Consider the following 25,533-nt stretch of genomic DNA (forward strand, 5'->3'; position numbering starts at 1 on the left):
GCACAGACTTTCGTCACCATCTAGTTAACAAAAAACAACCCTGATTCTGAATAACCTGCTACGTGTCTCTTTATCTGAGGAGCCGCATTCAAATGACATTGTAGAGCATTTCAAATAACTTAAGAGGTTTCATTTTAGTATGTACACTATCACAGAAACTAAGTGTCTAATGTTTAATGCAATTTAATGTTACACCGTATAACTATGTTAAAGGCTCAGGGAAGGAGACGGGAACCTGCGAACATTCAACGTAACTTTAATAAAAAAATAAACAAACAACAAAACAAAAGTAAAGCGGCAGCCCCTCACGGTCGACTGCCACATAAATTAAAACAAAACAACAACGTAAAGTCCCATACCTGGTCCTTCCTCATCCTTTAGCCCGTGTGTCCACCAAAGTGTTTTTTCACGCAGCTGGTGTATTTTTCCAATTGTTTTCAATGGGAGCACCATGTTTTTTAAATACCATGAGCGTAACGAGGCGCTGAGCGTTTTTTTTTCACGCTGAGGCGCCCAGCGTTTTTTTTACTGGTCGCCGAGAGTTGAAGAATGTTCAACTTTGGGGTAAAACGCAGCGCTACCACTGTCACTTTTTACCCAACTGTCCAATCACAGTGGAGGAGGGGCGGGGCAAATATCAACACCGACCAACCTTCACATTCTGCTTGTACAACATCAACAGAAGACAACAAGCATAATAACGGAACAATATCATTTAAAACAAGAGCCAGAGAAAATATGTTACATTGTATCGACATTTTAATATAGAATCAACACAGAAACAAAATGTGTGTGAAATGAGATACTAGTAACACTTTCACGGATATTCCGTATCATAACAAGCAAAGTGTCTCAACTGAAAAAAAATGCTGCGCTGCCAAAACGCTCTCAAGCGTCCACAGCTAGGCGTTTTCAGCAGAGCCTCTAGCATTTTCAGCTGGCTAAAAATGCTTTGGTGGACACGCGTCCTTACTGTCATCAGTAAGTCTTCCTTTTATGCTTCTGGAGCTCCTCCGTGGGACTCAAGGCCAGTGTGACACGCAGGTGACGCTCATTAACACTCACACCACCGGCCTCGCTCCGTTCCCACGGGTCTCTGCCCTGCTTGCTTCTCGCCACACACTGCCTGTCAGTTTCAGAACTAATCCATCTGAATGTTCTCAGCATAGAGTGTAATTACGGCACAAAGTAATTGGTCACAAAACGCTAATTTTGTACTTCAACAATCAAGCAGCAAAGATGGAAGAGTTTCTCACAGCAGCGCAGCACTCTCCCTGTAAGACTAATGACCATTATACATTCACACATTTTCTCAGAAGTGATCTCAGGGGTTGTACCTTATATCCGGGTCCCAGCTGATGAATAGCAAAGATCTGTGCGGGGTTCAGCGCCTCACTGAAGACATAGACAGCTCCGAGCTGCCCACAGAACACCCGGTTAGCATCCGCAGTCTCTGAAGAGCCCAGGAAACATTTATCATAACTCTGCAGGATGGGAGAGAGGAAGAGAAGATAAAGATAAAGGAAGAAAAAAAACAGGAAGACAGACACCAAAAGTGGTTCAACGGATTGGGAGTTTTCTGAAAAGGCCCTCTGGAGCAGTTTACTTGCTATCTTTTTACTATCATCTTGTTCTGATTTACTTTAGCTAGTCTACTCACAATGTTCTTTAAAGGTTTGCCTTAGGGAAAGAGGGATACTATGGCTATTCCACATCTCTATGATCCATAGAGACAAGTGCTTATCTGAACACACATCATTTGGACCCTTCAGGTGCAATATTTTTAAAGCTGAGGGAAAAAAGTTGATTGCAAGTTCATGATTTTGGCAACGCCGAGATGGTCCTGTGCTTTTTGAGGATGTGTACGGAAAACAATGAGAATGGTGGGAAAGCTGCTAGCAGCACAAACACTTACATCATTGGTGTTGACGTGCCACGCCATGTCGCCGTAGGAAACCAGCTGGCCATTGACATAGCAACGGATTTCACTATTCCTCCAACGGTTGTATATGTGGACTATGCTGATCATGTACCACTGCAGGAGAGGACAGGAAGTAGAAATATGTATTCAATATTCACACAGCCAAGCATGAAAGGTAATTTATTTAAAATTCTTAAAGGTACAGTAACAAACAGTGTTCTTTATGCAAGAACATTTCCACCTAAGAATAAAAAACTAAATAAAAAGCTAATAGAGTCAAACATTTTTCCCATTTTTCATATTTCAGCATTCATATTTTTCAGTAGCACTGGTTTCAGAAGTATATTTTTCTATTCATTTTGACAATAGGGACTTTTGAAAAAAAGTCTTCATAAAGAGTTATAAGCAATGAAATCAGCAATCAGCAACGAGGTGAATCATACAATTAGAAACTTTGATTTGAAGTATTTAAAGTATTTGAAGTATTTTGAGAGTGTAGAGAGATCGACACGATTAAGCCATTCGCAGTGCTTCATAGGGTTGGGCAGAGCTAAAGAGCTATTTTGGTGTGTGTTGCTTTTTTTGACTCTCTGATTGGTGTAATTCTCTGTACAGCATCATGGGTAATGCAGTTTTTCACCAGGAATTCCACTGTTAAACAATTATTTTAAAAATAACACCTTGAGGTGAGCGACTTGCGATTAGTGTATTGCGACTTTTTATTTCACAATTTCTCAGAATTCTATGTTTATATCTGTCAATTTTGAGTTAACAATTGCGATTGTTTTTCACACAATTCTCACTTCATTTCTAACAGTTTTGAGTTTATTTCACATTTGAGGGGTGAGTAATTTTGTGGATGAAAGGATCAGTCTATATCATGAAATGCATATTTCAGTATTTAATAATATTGAACCAATTCCTTCAAGCTTTGGACCAAGAAAATTCAGTGGAAACGACCCTGCCCCAAAATGAATATGTTCAAATAGATCAAGCAAATAAAACATGATCTCATTACATGCTTCTAAACTGAGAGCTAAATTTACTAAAACAGAATCATTCTGTTTGATTGCAGCAACGCTAAAAGCTGTTTTGGCATATGAATTAAAGATCAGAGCCCTGACGTTTGAAAGCTTTCCAGTGAGGAATACAACAGCACGGATCACGTAAAAGTGTCAACCATGTATCGTAATTCAAATAAATAACTGTGGCCCGTCACAGATCAGGAGATTTAGATGATGCAAACTTCCTCAAAAGGCCTAATTTCCCAAATATCCTCTCCACCCCTTGAGCATGTTATAAAAACATGATATTAGCTAGGGTGACATGGGGGAGGATAAGCCAAAATCTGCTACACTGAAAATCCATCCCATAACTGAGATTTCATAGCTTTTAATGCCAGTTAAGATTTTACATGAATGCAAGAGAGGGCTGTCTTTGTCTAGACTAGGCTTTGAATTTTGCAAAAGCACTAGGCTATATGAAATCACAGCCCTAGAGTAGTCCATTGCTGAACTTTTCTTCTGACCCCTTGGTCTCTATTGACCAATAATAAGCTGTGAACAACTGCACTATTTAAGTTCTGGACAGATCTTTTTGCTCAGTTCAATTCAATTACATTTCTTTTTTGTTCACATCTCTGATCCTCTGTGATCTCTTGTTTTTTCGCTCTTTTCTTCCCCTCTTTAATATCTAAGGGAGCTTAATATAAATCTAAGAGTGACTAACAAAGTGGTTGATTAAAATCCAGCCTTTTCGTCCCACAGCACTGTTTCAATAACAGAACAAAGTGCTAACTAATTGGGTTGAGTTGTGAAGTTCATTGTTAGGCCGAGTACACATTTTCTCACATAAGCGTGTGTGTGTGTCTGGGATATGGGGGTATAGCTTGCATTCTAATTGGCACACAACCCTCCCTTGTCGTCCTCCTCGGTGAGCAGACAGGATGAGGTATCATATTCAGACATCCCTTGCCAAACTGATTTTCATTTGTCGTTTAACAACTCGTGCGACTGAGCCGAATTCATCCCACTGGGACATTAAGAGGACTGGAGCCAAGTTATCAAAAAACAGATGTTGCTGTATCAGCCCACTCTGAGTGAGAGAAAAAAAGAAAAGATAAAAGAAGAAAAAAAGAGCGATAAACAGACAGATCTTGTGTGCTAAAAGGGGGAAAAGGTGCTATGGGAATGAATCCCTCTGGAATTCCCTTTCTTTCTTAAATGCAAAGGCTTCAGGTATGGCTGACTCAGTGGACATCAAATTTGAGCAAAGATAAAGACAGAGAGAGAGAGAGAGAGAGAGAGAGAGAGAGAGAGAGAGAGAGAGAGAGAGAGAGAGAGAGAGAGAGAGAGAGAGAGATGTGGTTTTATACAGCTGCTACTGCCAAGGTAGCCTGGTCCTACCAGACTCTCGTACATTTCATTTGCACAGAGAGTCTGGCCGCTCTCCATTGACAAGCGTCAACTTCCTTGTAGGCGGGGACTCTGCTGAAGTCTAAAACTATTGGATCTGCCCGGAGCCACTCTGAATCTGCCATAACCAAACACTAACGTTTGGTCGTGACTAAACTAGCGCACGACCTCAACATCATCGTTCTCAGCCACTCCCTCTGTTCGCTGATTGGACATGTAAAATTTGGCCGAAGAAAACCCGCGAATATACAGCAAACCCAGAAGACGTACTGAAGGAGAATGTAAATTGAGCAGAAGTACGTAGGAGAGCGGAGCCAGGCTATTGCCAAGGGGCTCATACAGTTATTTGTGCTGATCACCTGATCATTCACTTCCCAGATATTCACAGAGATTCCCAGAGAAATCACTTTCAGGACAATACATTTCATATTGAATCACCATTTTAAGTCTGTAGAGAATTTTTTTTCCCCAATATGTTTGTCCTGCAAAAAAAACATATAGTTCCAGACAGTTACACTTTGACTTCATGTTTGTCTTCACCCTAGTATCCAATTTATCATATTTATTTGAAGTCGTGATGTAACTGAAGTAGCGACAAATCTTTCTTCCATATTGTAATTTACATCCTAGTGAAACAGATTATCGAAAATAATAAATTGTGGTTCTTTCTTTTGGTTGGTGTTTGGATGGAGGCAGATTTGAATGTGGGCTTGCAGTTGATTACTCCAAATATGAAAAATAGTAATAGTTATGTCACTAATGAAAGAAAAGACCATATACTTATCAACTTATGTGTGTAGACATGCCAAAACTCACCTTCCTGGGCTGGAAATCGTACTTTACACAGTGTTGAAAACCTTTCCCCTTCGACTTCAATGATGTCACAATTAAACAGTTTCCCACAAAGTGCGCTGAGTAGCCGATCCCTTTGCTGGTTCGAAAACTAGGGGACAAAGAGGAAAAAAGAGATTTTATGGCAATGACAAATGGCAATATAAAACAATATTTCAACATTTTTAATGGCAACTTGCCTCCTCCATAGGGTTTCATTCAAATTAATCAGCAAAAACAAACTAATTATATTCACAACATTCTCCCTGCCTCAAACAACTCAAAAACTTCGTTATTCAGTCCATGCTACAGAATAATCTAATTTCAACACTATTTCCAGAAAAAAATGATTTGCACTTTTATAGTCAGACATGAAAACTCATTGAAAATATAGAGTGAGGATGTCAGGCTTTATCCTTGGCGGGAAAACAAACATGGCTGACTGAGTCATTGGCAGCAGTGATTGCTGGGAGTGCTGGCGGCTGTCGATAAGGTGAATGTCTATCAGTCGGTGCCGCTTCTCTCGCTCTGCGCCTGCACGGCTACATAATTCTATGCTGAGCTCACGACGGTAACACAGAAACAGGATTACATACTGATATAAGCGAGGTCAGTGGCCCACATACTTTTGAAGTGGTAATCTACACCTTCAATGTCTCCTCCCTCAATACAGTGCAACCACTGCTACCCCAACATGGAGGATATAAAGTACATCATTTGCTGTTACAAATACTCAAAAAGACCACCTGGTGGTAACGCTGTTGCCACGGTGATGTTGTAGAACCATTCAATTATCGCCTGAGGTGCACTGCTAATGCTAGGAAGACTGGACAAGATGTATGTATATGTGTGTGTATACACAGTCATGTGAAAAAGAAAGGACACCGTTTTGAATTCTATGGTTTTAAGTATCAGGACATAAACAATCATTTGGTCTTATGCAGGTCATAAAATTAGGTAAATACAACACATGACATATTACACAGTGTCATTATTTATTTTTAAAAAAACAGGCCAAAATCGAGAAGCCATGGGTGACAAACTAAGTACACCTTATGATTCAGTTGCTTGTAGAACTCCCTTTAGCAGCAATAAGTTGAAGGAATCATTTTCTGTATGACAGTATCAGTCTCTTACATCATTCTGGAGGAATTTTGGCCTGGTCTTCTTTACAACGTTGCTTCAGTTTATTGAGGTTTGTGGGCATTTGTTTATGCACAGCTCTCTTAAGGTCCAACCATAACCCTTCAGTCGGGTTGAGGTCTAGACTTTGACTGGGCCATTGCAACACCTTGATTATTTTCTTTTTCAGCCATTCTTTTGTGTGCTTGGGATCATTGTCCTGTTGCATTGCACGGTGTGACCTTGGGGTGAATTTACTGAGACGAAGATTGGCAACTGTCATGAATGATTTCCACTTGTGAATAATCTTCCTCACTGTAGAATGTTGGGCATCAAATTGTTTGGAAATTGCCGTATAACCCTTCTCAGATTGATGGCAGCAACAGTTACTGCTCTAAGATCACACACACCTTAACACACACCTAAAGGCTCCAGACCAGTAAACTACCCAAACGTCTGCTGTTATAGAGGTGATCACGCTTGCTGATGATCAACTCAAAGGCATTTGATTAGCAGTGCCTGACTGTTACTCACCCTCTTAATACCCATGGAAGCAGTAAGAGTGTACTTAGTTTTCACCAATGGCTTCTCCATTTTGGTCTGGTTTTTGTTAAATAAATAATGACACGGTGTAATATGTCATGTGTTGTTGTTCCTCTGAGGTTGTATTTACTTAATTTTAAGACCTGCCAAGAACCAGATGATTTTTTATTATGGCCCGATACATAAAACCACAGAATTCAATAGGGTGTCCTTTCTTTTTCACATGACTGTATAGTGTATATATATATATATATATATATATATATATATATATGTATATACATAAACACAGTACACACACATATATATATATATATATATATATACACATACACACACACACACACACATATATATATACACACACATACACACACACACACACACACACACACACACACACACACACACACATATATATATATATATAATATATATATATACACACACACGCACACATATTCACACACAGCCATTATATTTACATTTCAATTCATGTAAAAAGGAACACTGCATAACAATTATATGTGTGTGTGTGTGTGTAAATTCCTTTTGAAGAACTGCTGTTAGAGCCATATAGATATTCATTTTATTTATAAGCATGCGACTTATACATTTATATACAAGTCACATTTATATATACAGTAATAATTCAGTGCTTCCTTAAGGCCAATACATTCAGTGTATTCAAGTCATACATCTACAGTATGTCTCTTTTTTTGGAATCAAAATCATGACCTTGGCACTGTTAGTGGCACGTTCTATCAGTTGAGCTACAGGAAATAATCATGTAAAATTAAATTACACCTGTGTATACTACTGTAACTCATTCTGCAGCCTTCGACAGAGTGCATCAACAGATCATCCTTTCTGTTCTCTTGACACCAAGCATAATGGGAACTGCACTCCGCAAGTACTATAGGTCCTACAGGGTATCTTGAAGGGGATTACCAATGTTTTTGTGCAAGAAAACTTGAGTAACATTAAAACCAGGCTAAAGAATAAAATGTTACTGAAGTGTAGAATATAGGCCTTTTAACTTAGCACTGACATTAAACTAAAGGTCAAAACTAACAAGGATCCTCAAAGCTACTCTGCAAGGCATGTTCAGTTTACGCTACGAGTTTCCAAAAAACAACCAGAGGTTCTTCAGACATTCTCTTGTGACATTTAGGAATTTTGTGAATTTCTCTAGTTTGCCCTCTGGTGCGCAGGCTTTTTTTGGTAACTGGAAAATAGGGCAGGGCTCATCACTCCTAAATTAGCAGTCTCTTCTTGTGGGCCAGCCCTGTAGAGACACTTAACACTTCAAACAGAAATGGTAATATAATATTTCCTATGCACAGATCTCCCGTGTTTCTACCACGCTGAGAATCTTGAGGCTCACAGGTGTTGGTCTAAGTCGCTCAGAGCTTCTGCAAGTCTTGGCATTTACATTATAATGACTGACGACTGGTCAGCATTAAGCCATACTAGTGCCTCAGCTCTTCCTTAATGTATCATACACATCATACTCACCAGTATAAGTATGGTTTATCCTTGTCTACGTTGATATTATTGAGTGGGTCCATTCGGAACCAAGTGTTGAGAGTGAATCCGTTCTGGTAAGGCCACTTAGCAATGGGCGGCAAAGCAATGGCCTGCCGGCGGGCAAAACACAAGGGAATTAGAAGCGGCATATTTGCACAATTAAAACAACATTTGCAGAACAAGCTGGGATATAATCAACTGACCATTTTGTACAAATTTGACCTTTGTAAATGGTATTTAATACATACAATTACATACAATTTGCACTCTAATAACAGCATATGTGGTGTAGTGTTGATTACCACGGACAATATTTTCAGATCATTTGAGATAACTCATTTCTCAGTTTGTACGAAACAAAGAAAAACATTTACACACTTAGAGTGGAAGTCTGTAGGCGGAAATGTAAAGCTTATATTTGTAAAACTAATATGATTCAATAAAAATTATTTTATTATATAATAATATATTAATATTGTTAATAGTTAATAATATAATTATTTAAAATTTACATAATTTAAATGTACAAATATATCATTTAAATACACACCATTCAAAAAGTTGGGGTCGGCAAGATTTAAATGTGTTTTTAAATAATTCTTACCAAGGCTGGATTTATTTGATTAAAATACAAATAAATTTAAAATAATAAAATAAAATAAAAAAACAGTAACATTGTCAAATATTATTATATAAAATTTTATTTATTCCTGTAATGAGAAAAACCTAAATTTTAGTATCATTACTTCAGTCTTTAGCGTCACATGATCCTACAGAAATCTAATGTTGATTTGGTGATCAAAAGATCATTTCTTATTATCAATGTTGAAAACCGTGTTGAACTTTTATTCAGGATTCTTTGATGAATAGAAAGTTCAAAAGAACAGCATTTATTTTAAATATAAAACTTTTGTACATTTTTAAATGTCTTTACTGTCACTTTTGATCAAATAATGGATCCTTGCTGAACAAATGTATCAATTTTTTAAAATAAATCTAGTAGTGTGTATACATATAGTATAGTATAGTATAGTCTCTGCATATCAACCTGGGAAAGGAAAGTGTAGTGTAGAAAAAAAAGGTAAAATATTCCCTAAGATATAAACAGCATGATAAGTTAATATTGTTGTTGTTTTTGTAGTTGGTGTTTTATAATCATAACACACTAGTCTGATGCTAACACTTATAATGTCTGGAATGATTCGACAAAAGTTTTATTGTAAAAGGTGTGGGAGAGTCTCACCGCCGCACTGCGTCCTGGGAAGTTAAAGAAGGTGTCAGGGCCGTGCCGCTGAGGCATCTGATTCAGCACTGATAGGAGCTTAATGGCGTGTCTTGGCTAAGGGAAACAGGACACAAGAAGGAAGAGAACAATTAAGAGAGAACATTGTAATTAGTGAGAGAGAGAGAGAGAGAGAGAGAGAGAGAGAGAGAGAGAGAGAGAGAGAGAGAGAGAGAGAGAGAGAGAGAGAGAGATGAAGGAAATTATAATGAGAGAAGACTTTGACAACGGAGGAAAAGATGTATATGTTCATGACAGTCAAAAACAAATAAATAAAATAATTAATGGTAACCATCATCAACGAGTCAACGACCCAAAAAAACACCTCTAATTCAGCCAATCAATAGCCTGTCCATCAGCCTTAACCACGGCAGCACAGTTGACATCGATTCGTAGGCAACCCCAGACAGATGTGTCCGTGGAGAGGACTGGCGGACAGGAGATCGTTGGCTGGGCTTGGACGTCTCTAAAGGGAGCTGGCTAATGATCTGCACGTATCAGATTTTTATGTATATTTTTACATTCATAGTTTGATTCCCAATCTTCATCCCAATCTTTACGGTCACAAGTTATTAACCCTATAACAAATAAAATTTATAGCAACCATTTTTTTCATGAATTATTACCAATTAAAGGCCCACTGAAGTGCCTTGGATCGCGCAGCTGTGTTTGATGCGTTGACGTAATTTCCACTGAAACAGGAAGCTAAGGCGGGATATATTGAATGGCTCCGCCGCCTTTTCAAATAGCCAATAGCGTTTAGTTTACCTCACAGACTGCAAGTAGTACTTGACAGCACCATGGAAGTGAATCCGAGCGCTGATGATACGTTGGATTCAATAGTTGAGGTGTTAATAAATTTCATTCTTAACCAACGTTTCATTAAGAAAACGGAATAAAACTCGAGCGTCTGAGCAACCGAACACACATCTCCAACCAACGTGTCAACGGTTGCTTTGGCCAGGTGGTATTTATAGCATAGGGAGCGGGACACTTTAGATTATAGAAAGCATTTGATTGGACAGAAGATGTGATGAGAAGCTGAAGTCAGCAGTGATGTCATAAAAATCCGTGATCCATTTTAGCGGATGTTTTGAATGCTTATATCTCCTAAACGCAAATCTTGTCATTGTTTTGGAACACACCAGCTTATTCATAACCTTAAGGCTAACTCATTCATACTAAACACTAAAAAACTACCATTTTGATTTCAGGGGGCCTTTAACCAATGAAAAGTTTAAAAAGAGCTTTTGACTAAACCTCATATCTCTATTGGATCTTCATAATGTCTGTCAAAGCTCATAACTCCAACCGCCTCTAACGTGAATGAAGAAGTCGAGAAGATTAGAAGTTATGTGCTTTCAGTGGTCACTGAAACTGAATCGTCTCTCCCAGCAATGGCATCCAGTCAGTGTAAAAGGGGCATAAAAACAAGAAAACTCACCCACATGCCTCCGTCCCCCCTCAGCATGCTGAATAACAGCTTCAGTTCCTTCACTGTGATACTATAGCTGGCCAAAACCCCCAGCATGTCCACTAGGAGGTCTGAGAAAGACAGAAAGAAGTGAATGAAATGACTCAGCATTATCGGTGCACAGAATTGCAGACTCATGAGGATGATGTCACTCGGGGGGCAAGAAGCCAATCGTTATCTTTCTGCTGGAACATTATCTACAGCAAGTTCTCTTGAGGCTCCTTTAGTCATCAGATCGTGGCATGGAAACCCAAGTCTATTCATTCACATATTGGGTGAAATGGCTTGGTGTCAAACCGTCTGCTGATGTAATTTGCGAAACATCTGCGTTATGAATTTAGAAGCTCTTTAAAATGTTGCGCGAGACATGAAATAATCTAATTTTGAGAAAAATAACAACCCCTTAGCAGTGATGTTTGTCGTGGCTTAATATCATTGTAATTTGATTTTCAAAATAACCCAGTTACACGCCATTCACTCAAAGGCCACAAATTTGGTCAAAAATGGACAGAAGCTGGAAGCGTATAATAACTAATTGTCTGATTAGCAGCAGAATTTTCTAACACGCGGATCTGTCTAAAGAACAGTTAGAGAGAAGCTTTCTCCCAAATGTGTTCACAGAGCCAATTTTACACATTACCCCTGCAATAAACGACGGCCATGGTCCACTGATCGTAATTACACAGAAATATTGGACACAGAATGCACAATGAGGGGTTTAGCGAGACAGTGGAACCTGTTTTTCTGAAACGTAACGGAGCCAAATCATAGAGGATTGTAACATATGGACAAGCATGTGATACAACAAAGATTATCACAGAAATTACTGATTCTTTTCTCTTCGGTGAGTTGGATTTTCGTTTGACTGAAGTTTTTGAACTGAAGGCACTGGTGTAAACAATAGATATGTTCAGAACCAAAGTGGCTTGAAATCAGAGGGCCCACGACAAAATGTGGACAAAAATCTTTTTACCACAAAAAGGTGAGTTTACATAGACATGACATAATTAATTATTAAAGTATTAAACCGGGATAAGAATTGTGGGGAACAATACACTTAAAATCACTGCACACTTAAAAGAGAACTGTTGATTCGTTGTTTCACACAGAACCAAAATCAAAAATGCTGCAATACTGCAAAATAATGTTTATTTTATTATGAATAACAAATGTATTATTATCTGTTATTATCAATAAAAATAATAATACTAATAATTTTTCACACAGAACCAAAACCACCAAAAGATGCTGCAAAACTGCAAAATAATGTTAATTTTATTATGAATACTAAAAATGCTATTATTATCAATAATAATAATGATGATGATAATAATTTTTGTAATCTTTTGGTGGTTTTGGTTCTGTGCGGAAAAAATGACTTTCCACACAGAACAAAAACCACCAAAAGATGCTGCAATACTGCAAAATAATGTTTATTTTTATTATTATAATACTTATAATTATGATGGTAATTATCATTACATTATATAAATGCCTTGTTGTTGTTGTTTATTTTAATATAATTTATAGAATTAGTAGTATCAATAATTATTATTATTATTATTTTTATTATAAGGCATTTATTTTACAAAGAACCAAAACCACCAAAAGGTGCTGCAATACTGCAAAATAATGTTTACTTTTATTTATTATTATTATTTAATGATAATATAATGATAAAATAATAACAATAAAATAATAAAATAATATATAATAAGTTATTATATAAATGCCTTATTATTATGTTTATTTAATTAATAATAATAATAATAAGAAGAAGAATTATTATTATTATATTATAATTATTAATAGTAGTAGTAGCAGTAGTACTAATAATAATAATGATTATTATTATGATTATTATAATTAGGCATTTATTTTACAAAATAACCACAAATACTAAAAAAATAATGTTTACTTTTATTTATTATTATTGTTTATTTTATTAATAATAATAATAATTATTATTATTATTATTAATAGTAGTAGTAGCAGCAGAAGTATCAATAATAATAATAATGATTATTATTATTATGATTATTATAATTAGGCATTTATTTTACAAAAGAACCACAAATACTAAAAAATTATGTTTATAATATGATTGTTATTATTTTAATAATTTTTATCCCAGCTATTGAGGGCATTGGCCAGACATTTTCTCTTTATTTATAACCGTTTATTTGAATGTACAAGCCAGACATTGACTTTGAACTTTTCATGTCAAGTTTGTATCCTGCCCTCTCCGCTCTCCCTCAGTGCTCACCAGCAATCATGTCGTCGACGGAGCTCATCTTCTGCAGCACCTGCTGGATGAGCCCCACCTCTGTGCTGGTCTGTAGGTTGCGAACGCTCTTCCGCAGGATCGCTGTGAACATGCTCCAGATCTCCGCCTGGCAGGTGACGTCACAGTGCTCCAGCAGCTCCACCATGCAGGCGATGCTTTCTGCATCCTGGATGATGAAGTTCATCTCCAGGTCAAACTCTCCACCCACCAGCTGAGAAAGAGAGAGAGGGAGAGCCAGGGTTATACGCAAATGAAATTACTGAGGATATGCTCATTGACGATATGCATATTTTCCATCATAATGATGAAGAAAAATGCACATCATGGTGATAATTTTACTGTTAACTCTTTTCGTGCCGTTGATTTTCTCTCATTTATGACGACACATCTTCGACTTTGACAAGTTTTTCCGGCAATTGACCATGTTTTCACTGTTATGGTAGGGGGCGCTATTACAGATTTTTTTTTTTTATCATCTCTGGGTCCAAAATCAGGCAAAGAAAACGATCAGCGTGAATCAGGAGTGGATAAATAAGCTAAAGTGATCGTGAAACATTCAACAACATATAAATCAAAATGTCTAACGTTACATAGAAAAATGTTGCGCCCAGGAAAAGGTACAGTACAGGACTGGGCAAACTTTGGAGGAGTTGATGGACGCCATCTATTCTCAATCTATGTTTTGATTATCATTCTGAATCCTATCCGGACAGAGTTTTCTCTGCTTTTTGTTCGAAATGTTGTTGTTGTTGTTGTTTTTTTTATGAAAAAAATAAATAAATGAAGGTAGAATATTTTTTAAGCAGAGGCGTTGTTCTTTCTTTTGATATGTTGACTGCTCACATATTCATTCAACAAAATATTCTGGGGGCCATGAAAACTTTGTGAATATGATCAAGAAAATGCTGCTGCTGACTGGCAACTTAATATGGTAAAATATATAAAACATGTATAAATTATGTAATTTAAAATGTTTAATGTCAAAGTAAAATTGCCTAAAATTAATAAATGCAATATTGACAAATGTTCATTAAAAAAAAACACGAATTATGATGACAAACTACTAACTAAACACATAAACAAATTAATAAATTGGATGGGACTGGGAGTCAAGTATATTTATATGGCATTATTATCCAATACAGATTGCTTCAAAGCAGCTTTACAGTAATGGAAAGGAAAAACAGCATCAGTGTTGCAAAATTTCCATTCAAATAATTGTAATTATAGTTACAATTAAAATTTTACCTTTAAAGCAGCTCTACAGAAGACAATATACAGTCAGCTCAGTTTAATTCAATTATTCAGTGATCTGATTCGACAGGTGCTGGTGAGATTGACATGTGGGACACGAGGAGGATGAGATGGACAGAGCAGTGTAATAAGGACATCAAAATAATGAAATTAGAGAATAAATTAATTTGAACAGAAAAGGGAATTGGAAAGTTTGTGCAAGTGAAGTGAATGAGGGAAAAAGCAAAGGAAACAAATAATATAGAGAGAATTATTCAAGGAGCAGTTTTGAGGTTGCTACCGTAGAGAGCAGCACTCTGTCTGATAAATAGTGATTTAGATTTGAGAGGGTCATTTAATTCTGGAGTAGAAAGAACATAATGACCTCACACACACACACACACACACACACACACGCTTGCCCTCTACGACTCAGACAACACACTGGAAAAGAGAGGAATGGACAAACCAATCAGAGATTGTTCCTGCTCTGGAGCAAACAATAATCAATGGCATCAGTCTTGGAGTTCAACAGGCATGAAATTGGCCAGCTTTCGGCCATGCAAACTCCAAACCTAGCAGGTGATTTGGAAAATAAAGGATGAAATTCCTGAAAATTACATTTTGGTGAGAAAGTGAGCGTAGAGAAGGTGAGGTGCTGGGAAAACGATTGATTTTCACTCTTCGTCTGATACAGTCAAATTGGGAATGCTCTGGAGCTTTAGAACATTTTGTAATTGGGCCGTCGATAACCTTAGCATGTGTAATTTGTCCATGCCACTCACCCTGACCAAACATTCACCTTGATTGTTTGTAATATCCATGTGAGGAACTTAAACATGACACGACAATCATAATTAAATGAGGTCTTTAATTTGATTCAGATCATCAGGATCACATTGTGAGTTCGACTACTGCTTTATGTACTAAATACTAGCAGAGGGGTTTCCAATACTACTTTTAGAGGGCCACTTTCCTGCAGATTTTAGCTCCAACACACCTGCCTGGAAGTTTCTTGTGATCCTAAAGGCCTTAAAGGGTAGCCTGTTCCGACCAGACTCTCGTACATTTCATTTGTACATAGAGTCTGGCACCGCTCCATTGACGAGCTTTAACTTCCTTGAAGTCTAAAACTATTGGATTTGCCCAGAGTCACTCTGGATCTGCCATATCCAATCACTAACGTTTGGTCGTGACGTATGTCATGTCGAACCCCATGGGGGGAGGTCCACAATATCATGGCCACCTACAAAACTAAGCAAAGATTGTTCTTGCTCCGGCTTAACTTCTTGATATTCGGCAGCGTTGCCACAACCGACCGAATGCCTTTTGCTCGCATCTTTCTCCACTGCCATTACTGAACTACAACGCAAAATAACGCTTGACATCAACGTCATCGTTCTCAGCCACTCCCTCTGTTCGCTGATTGGCCTGGTAAAAAATTGACCGGAGAAAACCAAAGACTACAGCACAATCCCAGATGTAGTACTGAAGGAAAATGAAAATTGAGCGGAAGTACATAGGAGGGGGGAGCCAGGCTAGTTAAAGGGTTAGTTCACCCAAAAAATTTAATTCTGTCGTCATTTACTCACCTTCATGTCGCTTCACACCCGTAAAACTTTCGATCATCTTCGAAACACAAAATAAGATATTTTAATAAAATCTGAGAGCTCATTAAAGCTCAATGCAACTATCACTTTTACACTTCAAAAAGTTCAAAAAGAGATTGTAAAACTCGCTTTATATGATGAACAGAGTTAATTTAAGCTGTTATTCACATTTAAACATCCATAAACTCACACATCAGATATGGTAAACAGAGGCTCAAACATGTTCACTTGACGTGCGAGAAAATTTGGACTAAACTGCTCGATTCATCTGGATTAGTTTTATGATCTCTTTATGAACTTGTTGACGTGACAAAGTGGTAGGTGTGAGGACCGTCAACGGAGGGACAGAAAGCTCTCAGATTTCATTAAAAATATCTTCATTTGTGTTTCAAGGATGAACGAAAGTTTAGAAAGACATGATGGTGAGTAAATTATGACAATTTTTCCTTTTTTGGGGTGAACTAAACCTTTGATTAGCTTGTTCAGGTTTGTTTAATCAACATGCACAACTGCCAGATTTCCTATATATTTTAATCATTATGATCACAACTTATGACTGCTTTATTGAGATCATCGTTTCTGCCTAAATGAATACATAATGTTAGCTAAGGTGATTTGTATTATCTTAGAACTGTACATTTCTGAACATATGGACAACGACATTACTCACACACTCACTCACCTCTGATAACAAAATTACTCTAAATTGTAATGTAGAAACATGCAATTTCTGTAAAGCTGCTTTTAAAGGATATGTATTGGGAAAAGCGCTATACAAATAAATGTGAATTGAACTGAACTGAATTAGGTCTAGAGTTAACCTAGAGTCAATAGTGGCCCTGCAGGAGCAGGATTGGACCTTAGGCTTCTAGCTATGCAAATTTGATTTCACGCATCACTGTGTTCAAAATGTGTCAGAATGCATTTCACTGTATTCTCAGCGCCGCAAGGTTGCTGTAGCCGGCATTACTACAAAATTGTCTTCTACGTTATTTTTTCTCCTTTAGGTCATCTGCTGTCGTGATGAAAAACAGTCTGATGAGAATCTTGCTGAATAAGTAAGTTATAATTAGTGAATGCTTCTGATGATAAATTGGTTTCTAGCTGGTTAAATGTGGTCTGACTGAGGTAGATAGCACATCTTGAACTGAATGAGCAGCCTGCTATCTTAAACTGGGAAGATCTGTTTTTACTCCAGGAGGATGAAACGGGATTAGTTGTAAAGTGTTACCACGGTATCGTCCCATTGAACTATTTACAATCCATACAGTGCAAAAAGAAGGACAGCGGGGATGACAATCCTATTGATTTGTCATGGTTCATCAATCCCAGAGGCCTTTAGTGAATAGATGATTAATTACGAGATGTTTACTCATCAATAATTGCCTTTAAAACCCAGTGACCAGGGGTTGTTTTTTTGTGAACAACCAAAAACGCAATTAAGCTTTCAAACAAATGGTTTGTAACAGGGATACAGAATGACCATGTGATCTTGCACATTGAAATCCATAACATGTAGAGACATTGCCAGTCCAATAAAAAGCCTTTATGTAAAAATAAAGCTGATAAACATACACACTAAATGCTTATGAGATAAAACAGACTTGCACAAACACAAAAAGACAAAGGATAATGCTAGAGTTTCTTTTTGACCCTTGAACACTGACAGTGGTGTCAAACTCTATTTTTAAACAACAGCAGAACGCAGAAGCTGTAACAACGAGATCAGACAAAAGAGAAGTACAGCCTCCAGCACATTAGCTCACGATCTCCTCACCACTTCGCTCATGTTTTATTACAGTGGGAACAGACTTTATCTGTTTAAGTTAATCATAAAAGATATGGCGGATGGGATCGGGAAACAATCCGAGCCAGATGCGTTACACGCTAGGCTACATCTCTGACCGATCATGTGTCGATTTTATCTGGAAGATTTAATTCAGCAGATGTTTCCGAGACATTTGTGATTCAGTATATTTCTGAATCCTTAAAAAATCCTATAAAAAAGACGACTCTTTAAAGAAGAGCTGTTATCTTGGGAAAAGGACGTTGCGATAATTGGGTGCCAATCATTGTGGCCAACGTGAAATAGAGAAAAACATTTATTTCATAAAGTGAGCTTCCCCCCACTTTCAATTGTTCTACTTCAATGAAAGGTTGGAATTTTTGAATGAAAGATCAAAAGGATAAACAATGCAGATTTATTTTGCTCTTATTTACCAAGGGCACGGATATACAGGGCGTTCTCAAAAAATTAGCATATTGTGATAAAGTTCATTATTTTCCACAATGTAATGATAAAAATTAAACTTTCATATATTTTAGATTCATTGCACACCAACTGAAATATTTCAGGTCTTTTATTGTTTTAATACTGATGATTTTGGCATACAGCTCATGAAAACCCAAAATTCCTATCTCAAAAAATTAGCATATTTCATCCGACCAATAAAAGAAGTGTTTTTAATACAAAAAAGTCAACCTTCAAATAATTATGTTCAGTTATGCACTCAATACTTGGTCGGGAATCCTTTTGCAGAAATGACTGCTTCAATGCGGCGTGGCATGGAGGCAATCAGCCTGTGGCACTGCTGAGGTGTTATGGAGGCACAGGATGCTTCGATAGCGGCCTTAAGCTCATCCAGAGTGTTGGGCCTTGCGTCTCTCAACTTTCTCTTCACAATATCCCACAGATTCTCTATGGGGTTCAGGTCAGGAGAGTTGGCAGGCCAATTGAGCACAGTAATACCATGGTCAGTAAACCATTTACCAGTGGTTTTGGCACTGTGAGCAGGTGCCAGGTCGTGCTGAAAAATGAAATCTTCATCTCCATAAAGCTTTTCAGCAGATGTGAAGCATGAAGTGCTCCGAAATCTCCTGATAGCTAGCTGCATTGGCCCTGCCCTTGATAAAACACAGTGCACTAACACCAGCAGCTGACATGGCACCCCAGACCATCACTGACTGTGGGTACTTGACACTGGACTTCAGGCATTTTGGCATTTCCTTCTCCCCCGTCTTCCTACAGACTCTGGCAACTTGATTTCCGAATGACATGCAAAATTTGCTTTCATCCGAAAAAAGTACTTTGGACCACTGAGCAACAGTCCAGTGCTGCTTCTCTGTAGCCCAGGTCAGGCGCTTCTGCGTTGATCACAATATGCTAATTTTTTTAGAAGGACCTGTATAGTGTGTATATATAAATTTGGAAACATTACTATTTTAAATGTTTTTGAAAGAAGTCTCTTATGTTCATCAAGCATGCGTTTATTTGATCAAAAATACAGGGAAAAAAAAGAATTTTTTTGAAATATTTTAAAAATTTCAAATAATGATTTTCTATTTGAATTCACTTTAAATTATAATTTATTTATCTGATGCAAAGCTGAATTTTCATCAGCCATTACTTCAATGTCACATGATCCTTCAGAGATCAGTTCTAAAAGGCCTATGCCGATTTGATATTATCAAAGTTGGAAACAGTTGCTGCTTAATATTTTTTTTGGGACATGTGATACTTTTTTTTCCAGGGTTCATTGATGAATAAAAAGTTACAGCTGAATAAAATGACTGGCCCCAAACTAGTGGTGAACTGAACAGTAGTGTAGCGTATATTGTTACAAAAGGTTTCCATTTGAAATAAATGCTGTTCTTTTTTAACTTTTAATCCATCAAAGCAGCATAACTGTTAAATATATATACTGTATGCTGGTGTATACCATACACATATAAGGCACAATAATAACAATAATAATAATACAAGAATAAGGCACAATATGTGCAAATGTGACAAACGTGCTAACTGGGAATGCTAATTTCCATCCCTCACTTCAGAGAATAACAGCTGTAGTCATAAGCTAATGCATAACATACTAACTCATTGTCAGAGATTACACTCTGTGCAGCACTAAAGCAGTTAGCAACAAATTATTTTTCCACAGGGTCCCTTCCTCTACTCCCACTCCAAATAATCAATTACATTCCAGACGGACAGTTGTGTTTGGAAGCAAGCTAATTCATCTCGAAACGAAACAAGCCACAAGCCCAATAATGAAAGGGGTAGAATCTGATTTGCACAGGCTTTTCCAGAGCTGAAAAACAACTGTGGGAAACTAAAGCAAATCACAAGTGTTCTTAAGATACGATAAACGGAGTAAACCCCTTGTTAGCGACAGATGAACCTCAGAACTTCTCCAAGGTTGGTGCATTTGTTGATCAATTTTTCTTTAGGCTGGAGGTTTGAAGGGTGGCTTTTCGGAGAACATTTGTATTTAATGGGGTACAGAATAAATTATTCGAAGAACAAAAAGCCCGGAAGTTAACTAATCCGTGCTTGCCCACACATTCATGCAAAGCCAGAGCCCGTTCACAGGCATCGATTCCCCACATACAGAATCCATTAGCCAAAATTAGGCCAAAGCCTTAAGGTAGCGAGTTGCAAGGGAAGAATTAATTCTCCTCGTATTGAATTTCTCTTTTCCATTGAGGATCCCAATTAGAGCACGGGACAACACCTCATCACAATCTAATATTTCTGGACAGATCGACAAATTCAAATCACGCGTTTAATTAGGAGCTCTGATTACATACTTGTCAGCATGTACAATACAATAGAAGAGGCAACTGTGAGGGATTGAAAATTACTGATGGTACAATGACTAACATTTCATATCTATTCTACAATACACCATGGAGTCCATGTCCATTTTGAGAATGCGAGTACCATGCTAAACATGACATAGCAGAAAGAAAGGAGAGCAGGCACTGATCAAGACTGAAGAACAGAGGACTCAATATATCCAACTGGAGAAATCGGCTCTAGGAGTTACGTGGATCTGGAGCTACTGCAAGATTGTTTTACCGTGATGCAAATGCAGAGGCATCTGAGAGAGAGAGAGAGAGAGAGAGAGAGAGAGAGAGAGAGAGAGAGAGAGAGAGAGAAAGAGAGAGAGAGAGAGAGAGAGAGAGAGAAAGAGAGAGAGAGAGAGAGAGAGAAAGAAAGAGAGAGAGAGAGAGAGAGAGAGAGAGAGAGAGAGAGAGAGCATTTCTAAGTTTTCTGTACACAAAGAAATATCGCTAAGCCAGCCCTCCACTTTAAAATCTCTCTGAACATCACAAAGCCTGTATGTTCTGGATGCTGTTGTACTGTGAACATGCCTATATATTTGTTTTTTGAGTTTCAATTTGAAGATCCAGATTTGTAACCTGAAAAAAGTGGCCCATTTCAAAGGCATGTGTATTTTGTGGATAAGCCAATAACAGGATGGATTGCGACCATCCATGGAAGTGTAAAAAAGCAACAAATCATTTTATTCAGCAAGGACTCATTTATTTGAGTCAAAAATAAAAAAAGCCATTTGTAACATTATAAAAATGTTGTTTTTTTAACTTTCTTTTCATCAAAAAATAGTAGTTTTCACAAAACATTAAGCAGCACAGCTGCTTTAAACATTGATAATAAGAAGAAATGTTTCTTGAGCAGCAAATCATGATTTCTGAAGTATCATGTGACACTGAAGACTGGAGTAATGATGCTGAAAATTCAGCTTTGCCATCACAGGAATAAAATTACATTTTAAAATATATTCAAATAGAACACACCTATTTACAGTTATTTTATATTTTAATAATATTTTAGAATAGTACTATTTTTATCATTGTATTTTTGATCAAATAAATGCAGCCTTGGGGAACATAATAGCCTTTTTCAAAAACCCAAAAAAACTTTACCAACCTCAAAGTTCTGAACAGTAGAATTTCTACAAAAAAACTTTTTTATTTATTTAATAATTTGTCACTTAATAATATAATCAATAAAATATTTCCACAAATTTGGACTATTTAATTCGATTAGACTATCTTAGTTTTGGATGGAGTAGTAATCTTTAATCCTGTTTTTCCTAATCAGTAACACACACACCATGTAGGAACATGGAAGGTAATAGGTTTTGTGGTGTGACGGTACCCTAACAAAGAGGTGGAACCGACTTGAGCATATTATGTATTAAACAGCAGGAGACTTTCATCACGCACCCACACACACACACAGACACGCACGCACGCACGCACGCACGCACGCACACTACTGGGTTGGACCCGCTTTTGGGCAGGACAGTCCCAGCTCACATCCAGCACAACACAACCACTGCAATTAGCACTGCGGTCTGTTGAACAGAGTCATAAACCGCCTGAGGTACTGGCAGGGGCGGCCTCACTTCACAGTTGGTCTGTTAAGCACACACTGCTTCTCGGGACACTGAATGATGTTCTCTCAAGTGCATAAGGCAAGCCTCAGTATTACAATCCCTCAAAAATAAAGACACATTTCATCATGTAACTCAGTCAGATTTACATCGGAGGGATCCAAGCCGTATCTATGCACTTAGAGTTAGAATATATTGAGCAAGCAATCATTTAGCAACCAAATCCTAATATTTACATAATTAAATATTGCATATTTACATCTGAACATCTTTAAATGCAGCAGTAATTAAGAATGTTTGACAAGAAAAAAAATAGAACAGCAAGTTATGTAAATTTATTGCATCCTGATGACTCCTGGAGTGTAATTTAACGCTGTACTTAGAAAAGATACTTCATTTGGTGCAAAGGAAAGGTGTAAGGAAACCTGTTCCAATAGACCACTGAGCAAGTAATTATGCACTTGCTAGCCTAGCAATCCTCTCACAAAGACCTGAGCCAAAAGAGGCGAAGGCGGCAATTGGCACAGGCTTCTCAGGGTTTTGGCACGAAGTTCTGCGTCGGCGTAGTCGCTGGAACGCTGCAGTCTCCTGCCGTTAGATTGAGTCAGGACGGGGATTCTGGGACCTTACTGAGAAAATGATACCTCTGACATTCACTTAGGTCATTCCTGAAATTACTCAGCAGTTGATGTTCTTACAAGTGTTATTTTGGTAATACTGGGATACTATTGTAGTTTTTATTTTTACATTTCCTGTTTTCATTTTAATTGTAGTTGATGTTTTAGTAATTTTGTTGTGTTTTTGTCATTTTAAATAATTCATTTTTAGTCCTAGCTTTTAATTATTTTATGCCAGTTGTAGTTATTTTATTACATCAAGTTAAATTAAATGAAACAAATATTTATTTGGCAACTAGCTAAAATAAAATAAATTTAAAGCTAATATATATATATATAAATGAAAGTTTTGGTGCGGTTTTAGTTAACTATAATAACCCTGGTTGAACCACATAACAAAATCACTCAAATTACAAAATTTAATTTCAGTTTAAAGAGTAGTTAATTTAAAAAATCCAAATCATTTATTCACCCAAACCTGTATGATTTTTTTTCTTATGCGCAACTGTTTCGGTCCATTAAATTAAAGTCAATGGGGTCCAAAACAACACTGAACATCACTGACTTAAAAAATAACATGGAGACATTTTTCAAAAACATGAGAGTGAGTAAACGATGACAGATTTTACATTTTTATGTGCATTATCCCTTTATGAAGACAGTTTTATGAAATTATGACAGAGACGTGCCACTTAACAATAAGATGTGGCATGATTATGTCAGCATGGAAAACCAAAGGAATGTCTAATCTCGGAAACATACCGTAATCCTCACATCAATATTCTTAAATTGGCAGTTTTCCATTTGGAAGCTCTAGCAGAGGAGCAAGTTCAAACAACAAGTATTTCGAAAGTAGGAAAAGCAAAAAATAATGAGGTTGTAAACATTACAGATCAGAGTGAGTTGTCTTCTGCTAGTCTGGAAGTCTTATCGGAGTTTGTTTACTTGTGCTGTGGCTGGGAGATATCCTTCAGTAGAGCAGTCACTGTGAGGCCACTCATTTTCTGATTCTCTTTTCTCATTGCGGTTTTCAATTGCTTGCACTTGAGATCTTAGAAGGATTACTGCGGCCTTGCCATCTGTTGTGCAGTGCAGCTGTTTCGGTTTTACACTCTCTCCCTCTTAGCCACTCGCTGAATGCATTTGTTATTTCATATAATGCGGCGTTCGAGATTGCGGCTTCCCCGCCACGGCCTCATCACACCAGGTCACCCGCTCTTCATCACAGCTTCCCACAAAGGTCACCAATCCATTTCTCTGGGTTAGGCGTTCAATGTAAATTTGCCAAGGGATATACGACTTTCCTTGGCTGGTTCTTATAGGTGGCACACATGGCTTTTTGGAAATGGGAAGAGAATTTCAAAAGAGACTAATGCGTTATTATGTTTGGACGGCTGGGACAGAGTGATGAGAGAGACTAGAGAGATGGGCATGACTGAAAGCGGTGACTTCGAGTCAGAAGGACGCACTCTGCGGAAAGAATATGTAATTTCTGCTCAGCAGGACGGGCAACTTCAGAGATAAAAAGATGCCAGAGGAAGGTGATTTAATGAGGCATTCTGAATGAATAAACTTGAACGTTGATCAATCATCGGAGAGGGAGAATACAGAATTTGTGTGTAAATAAGAAACGCCATGCTGAGAGGACAGCTGTCAGTGGAGTGACGGCTTTAATAATAAACAAACACGCTTGTCTTGAGACTAACTTCCTGCAGAAGCACCACGAATGACAATGAGGGACAACAGACATATGGGAAAGAGTCATATTTTCGATGCATTTACAATGCCTTTCCCTTACACATTTAAGAATGCATATTAGTAGAAGAAAAATGAAGCAATTCAGAGGTAAATAAACGGTAAATAAATAAATACATAAAAACAACATTTTTTTAAACCAAACCTTTTTTTTCTAAATTTTTCTATAAAACAAAGGATTAGTTCACCTCAAAATTTAAATTTCCTAATACTTTACTCACCCTAATGCCATCCAAGATACCCATGTCTTTCGTTCCTCAGTGGAAGAGAAATTACGTTTTTTGAGGAAAACATTTCTGGAATTTTCTTCGAATAATGGTATATAAAATCAATGAAGTTTCAAAGGTCTTTGAAGTGCTTCAGCGGACTGTGCACGATCGCAGCTGAGGAGGAGGGTCTTATCTCGCGAAACGATAGGTCATTTAAAAAAAAAATATATATATATATATATACAGTGGTGTGAATAAGTTAGGCCCCCCATGCTAAAGTTGCCTAAAAAGAGGAATAAAAAATCATCTTTTGGAAATTGATCTTAATGGCTTAATTGGAAAAATGAGGAAAAATCCAACCTTTAAGGACACCAATTTTCTTTGTGTATGAATAATGTATCATAAATAAATAAATGTTCTTCCTTAAAATACAGGGTGCATAAGTCATTGCCCCCCTATGTTAAATTCCCATAGAGCCAGGCAGATTTTTATTTTTAAAGGC

At 37.3% G+C, this 25,533-nt stretch overlaps 1 protein-coding gene across 3 annotated transcripts in view; it reads right to left on the reverse strand.

Moving 5' to 3' along the window:
• nbeaa (neurobeachin a) overlaps positions 1-25,533 on the reverse strand; it is a 136,736-nt gene that overhangs the window by 63,213 nt on the left and 47,990 nt on the right. For all 3 annotated transcript variants that reach the window (XM_077242264.1, XM_077242263.1, XM_077242262.1), the window contains exons 2-8: positions 13,384-13,615; positions 11,088-11,188; positions 9,605-9,700; positions 8,350-8,471; positions 5,152-5,278; positions 1,916-2,035; positions 1,338-1,484 (exon numbers count right to left, since the gene is read on the reverse strand). In XM_077242264.1, coding sequence (XP_077098379.1) covers positions 1,338-1,484; positions 1,916-2,035; positions 5,152-5,278; positions 8,350-8,471; positions 9,605-9,700; positions 11,088-11,188; positions 13,384-13,615 — 945 coding nt within the window. The remainder of the gene's footprint in view (positions 1-1,337; positions 1,485-1,915; positions 2,036-5,151; positions 5,279-8,349; positions 8,472-9,604; positions 9,701-11,087; positions 11,189-13,383; positions 13,616-25,533) is intronic.

The sequence above is a fragment of the Siphateles boraxobius genome, unplaced genomic scaffold (genome assembly GCF_051911475.1).
Source record: "Siphateles boraxobius isolate OS27281-9 unplaced genomic scaffold, OSU_SipBor_1 25, whole genome shotgun sequence".
Taxonomy (NCBI): domain Eukaryota; kingdom Metazoa; phylum Chordata; class Actinopteri; order Cypriniformes; family Leuciscidae; genus Siphateles; species Siphateles boraxobius.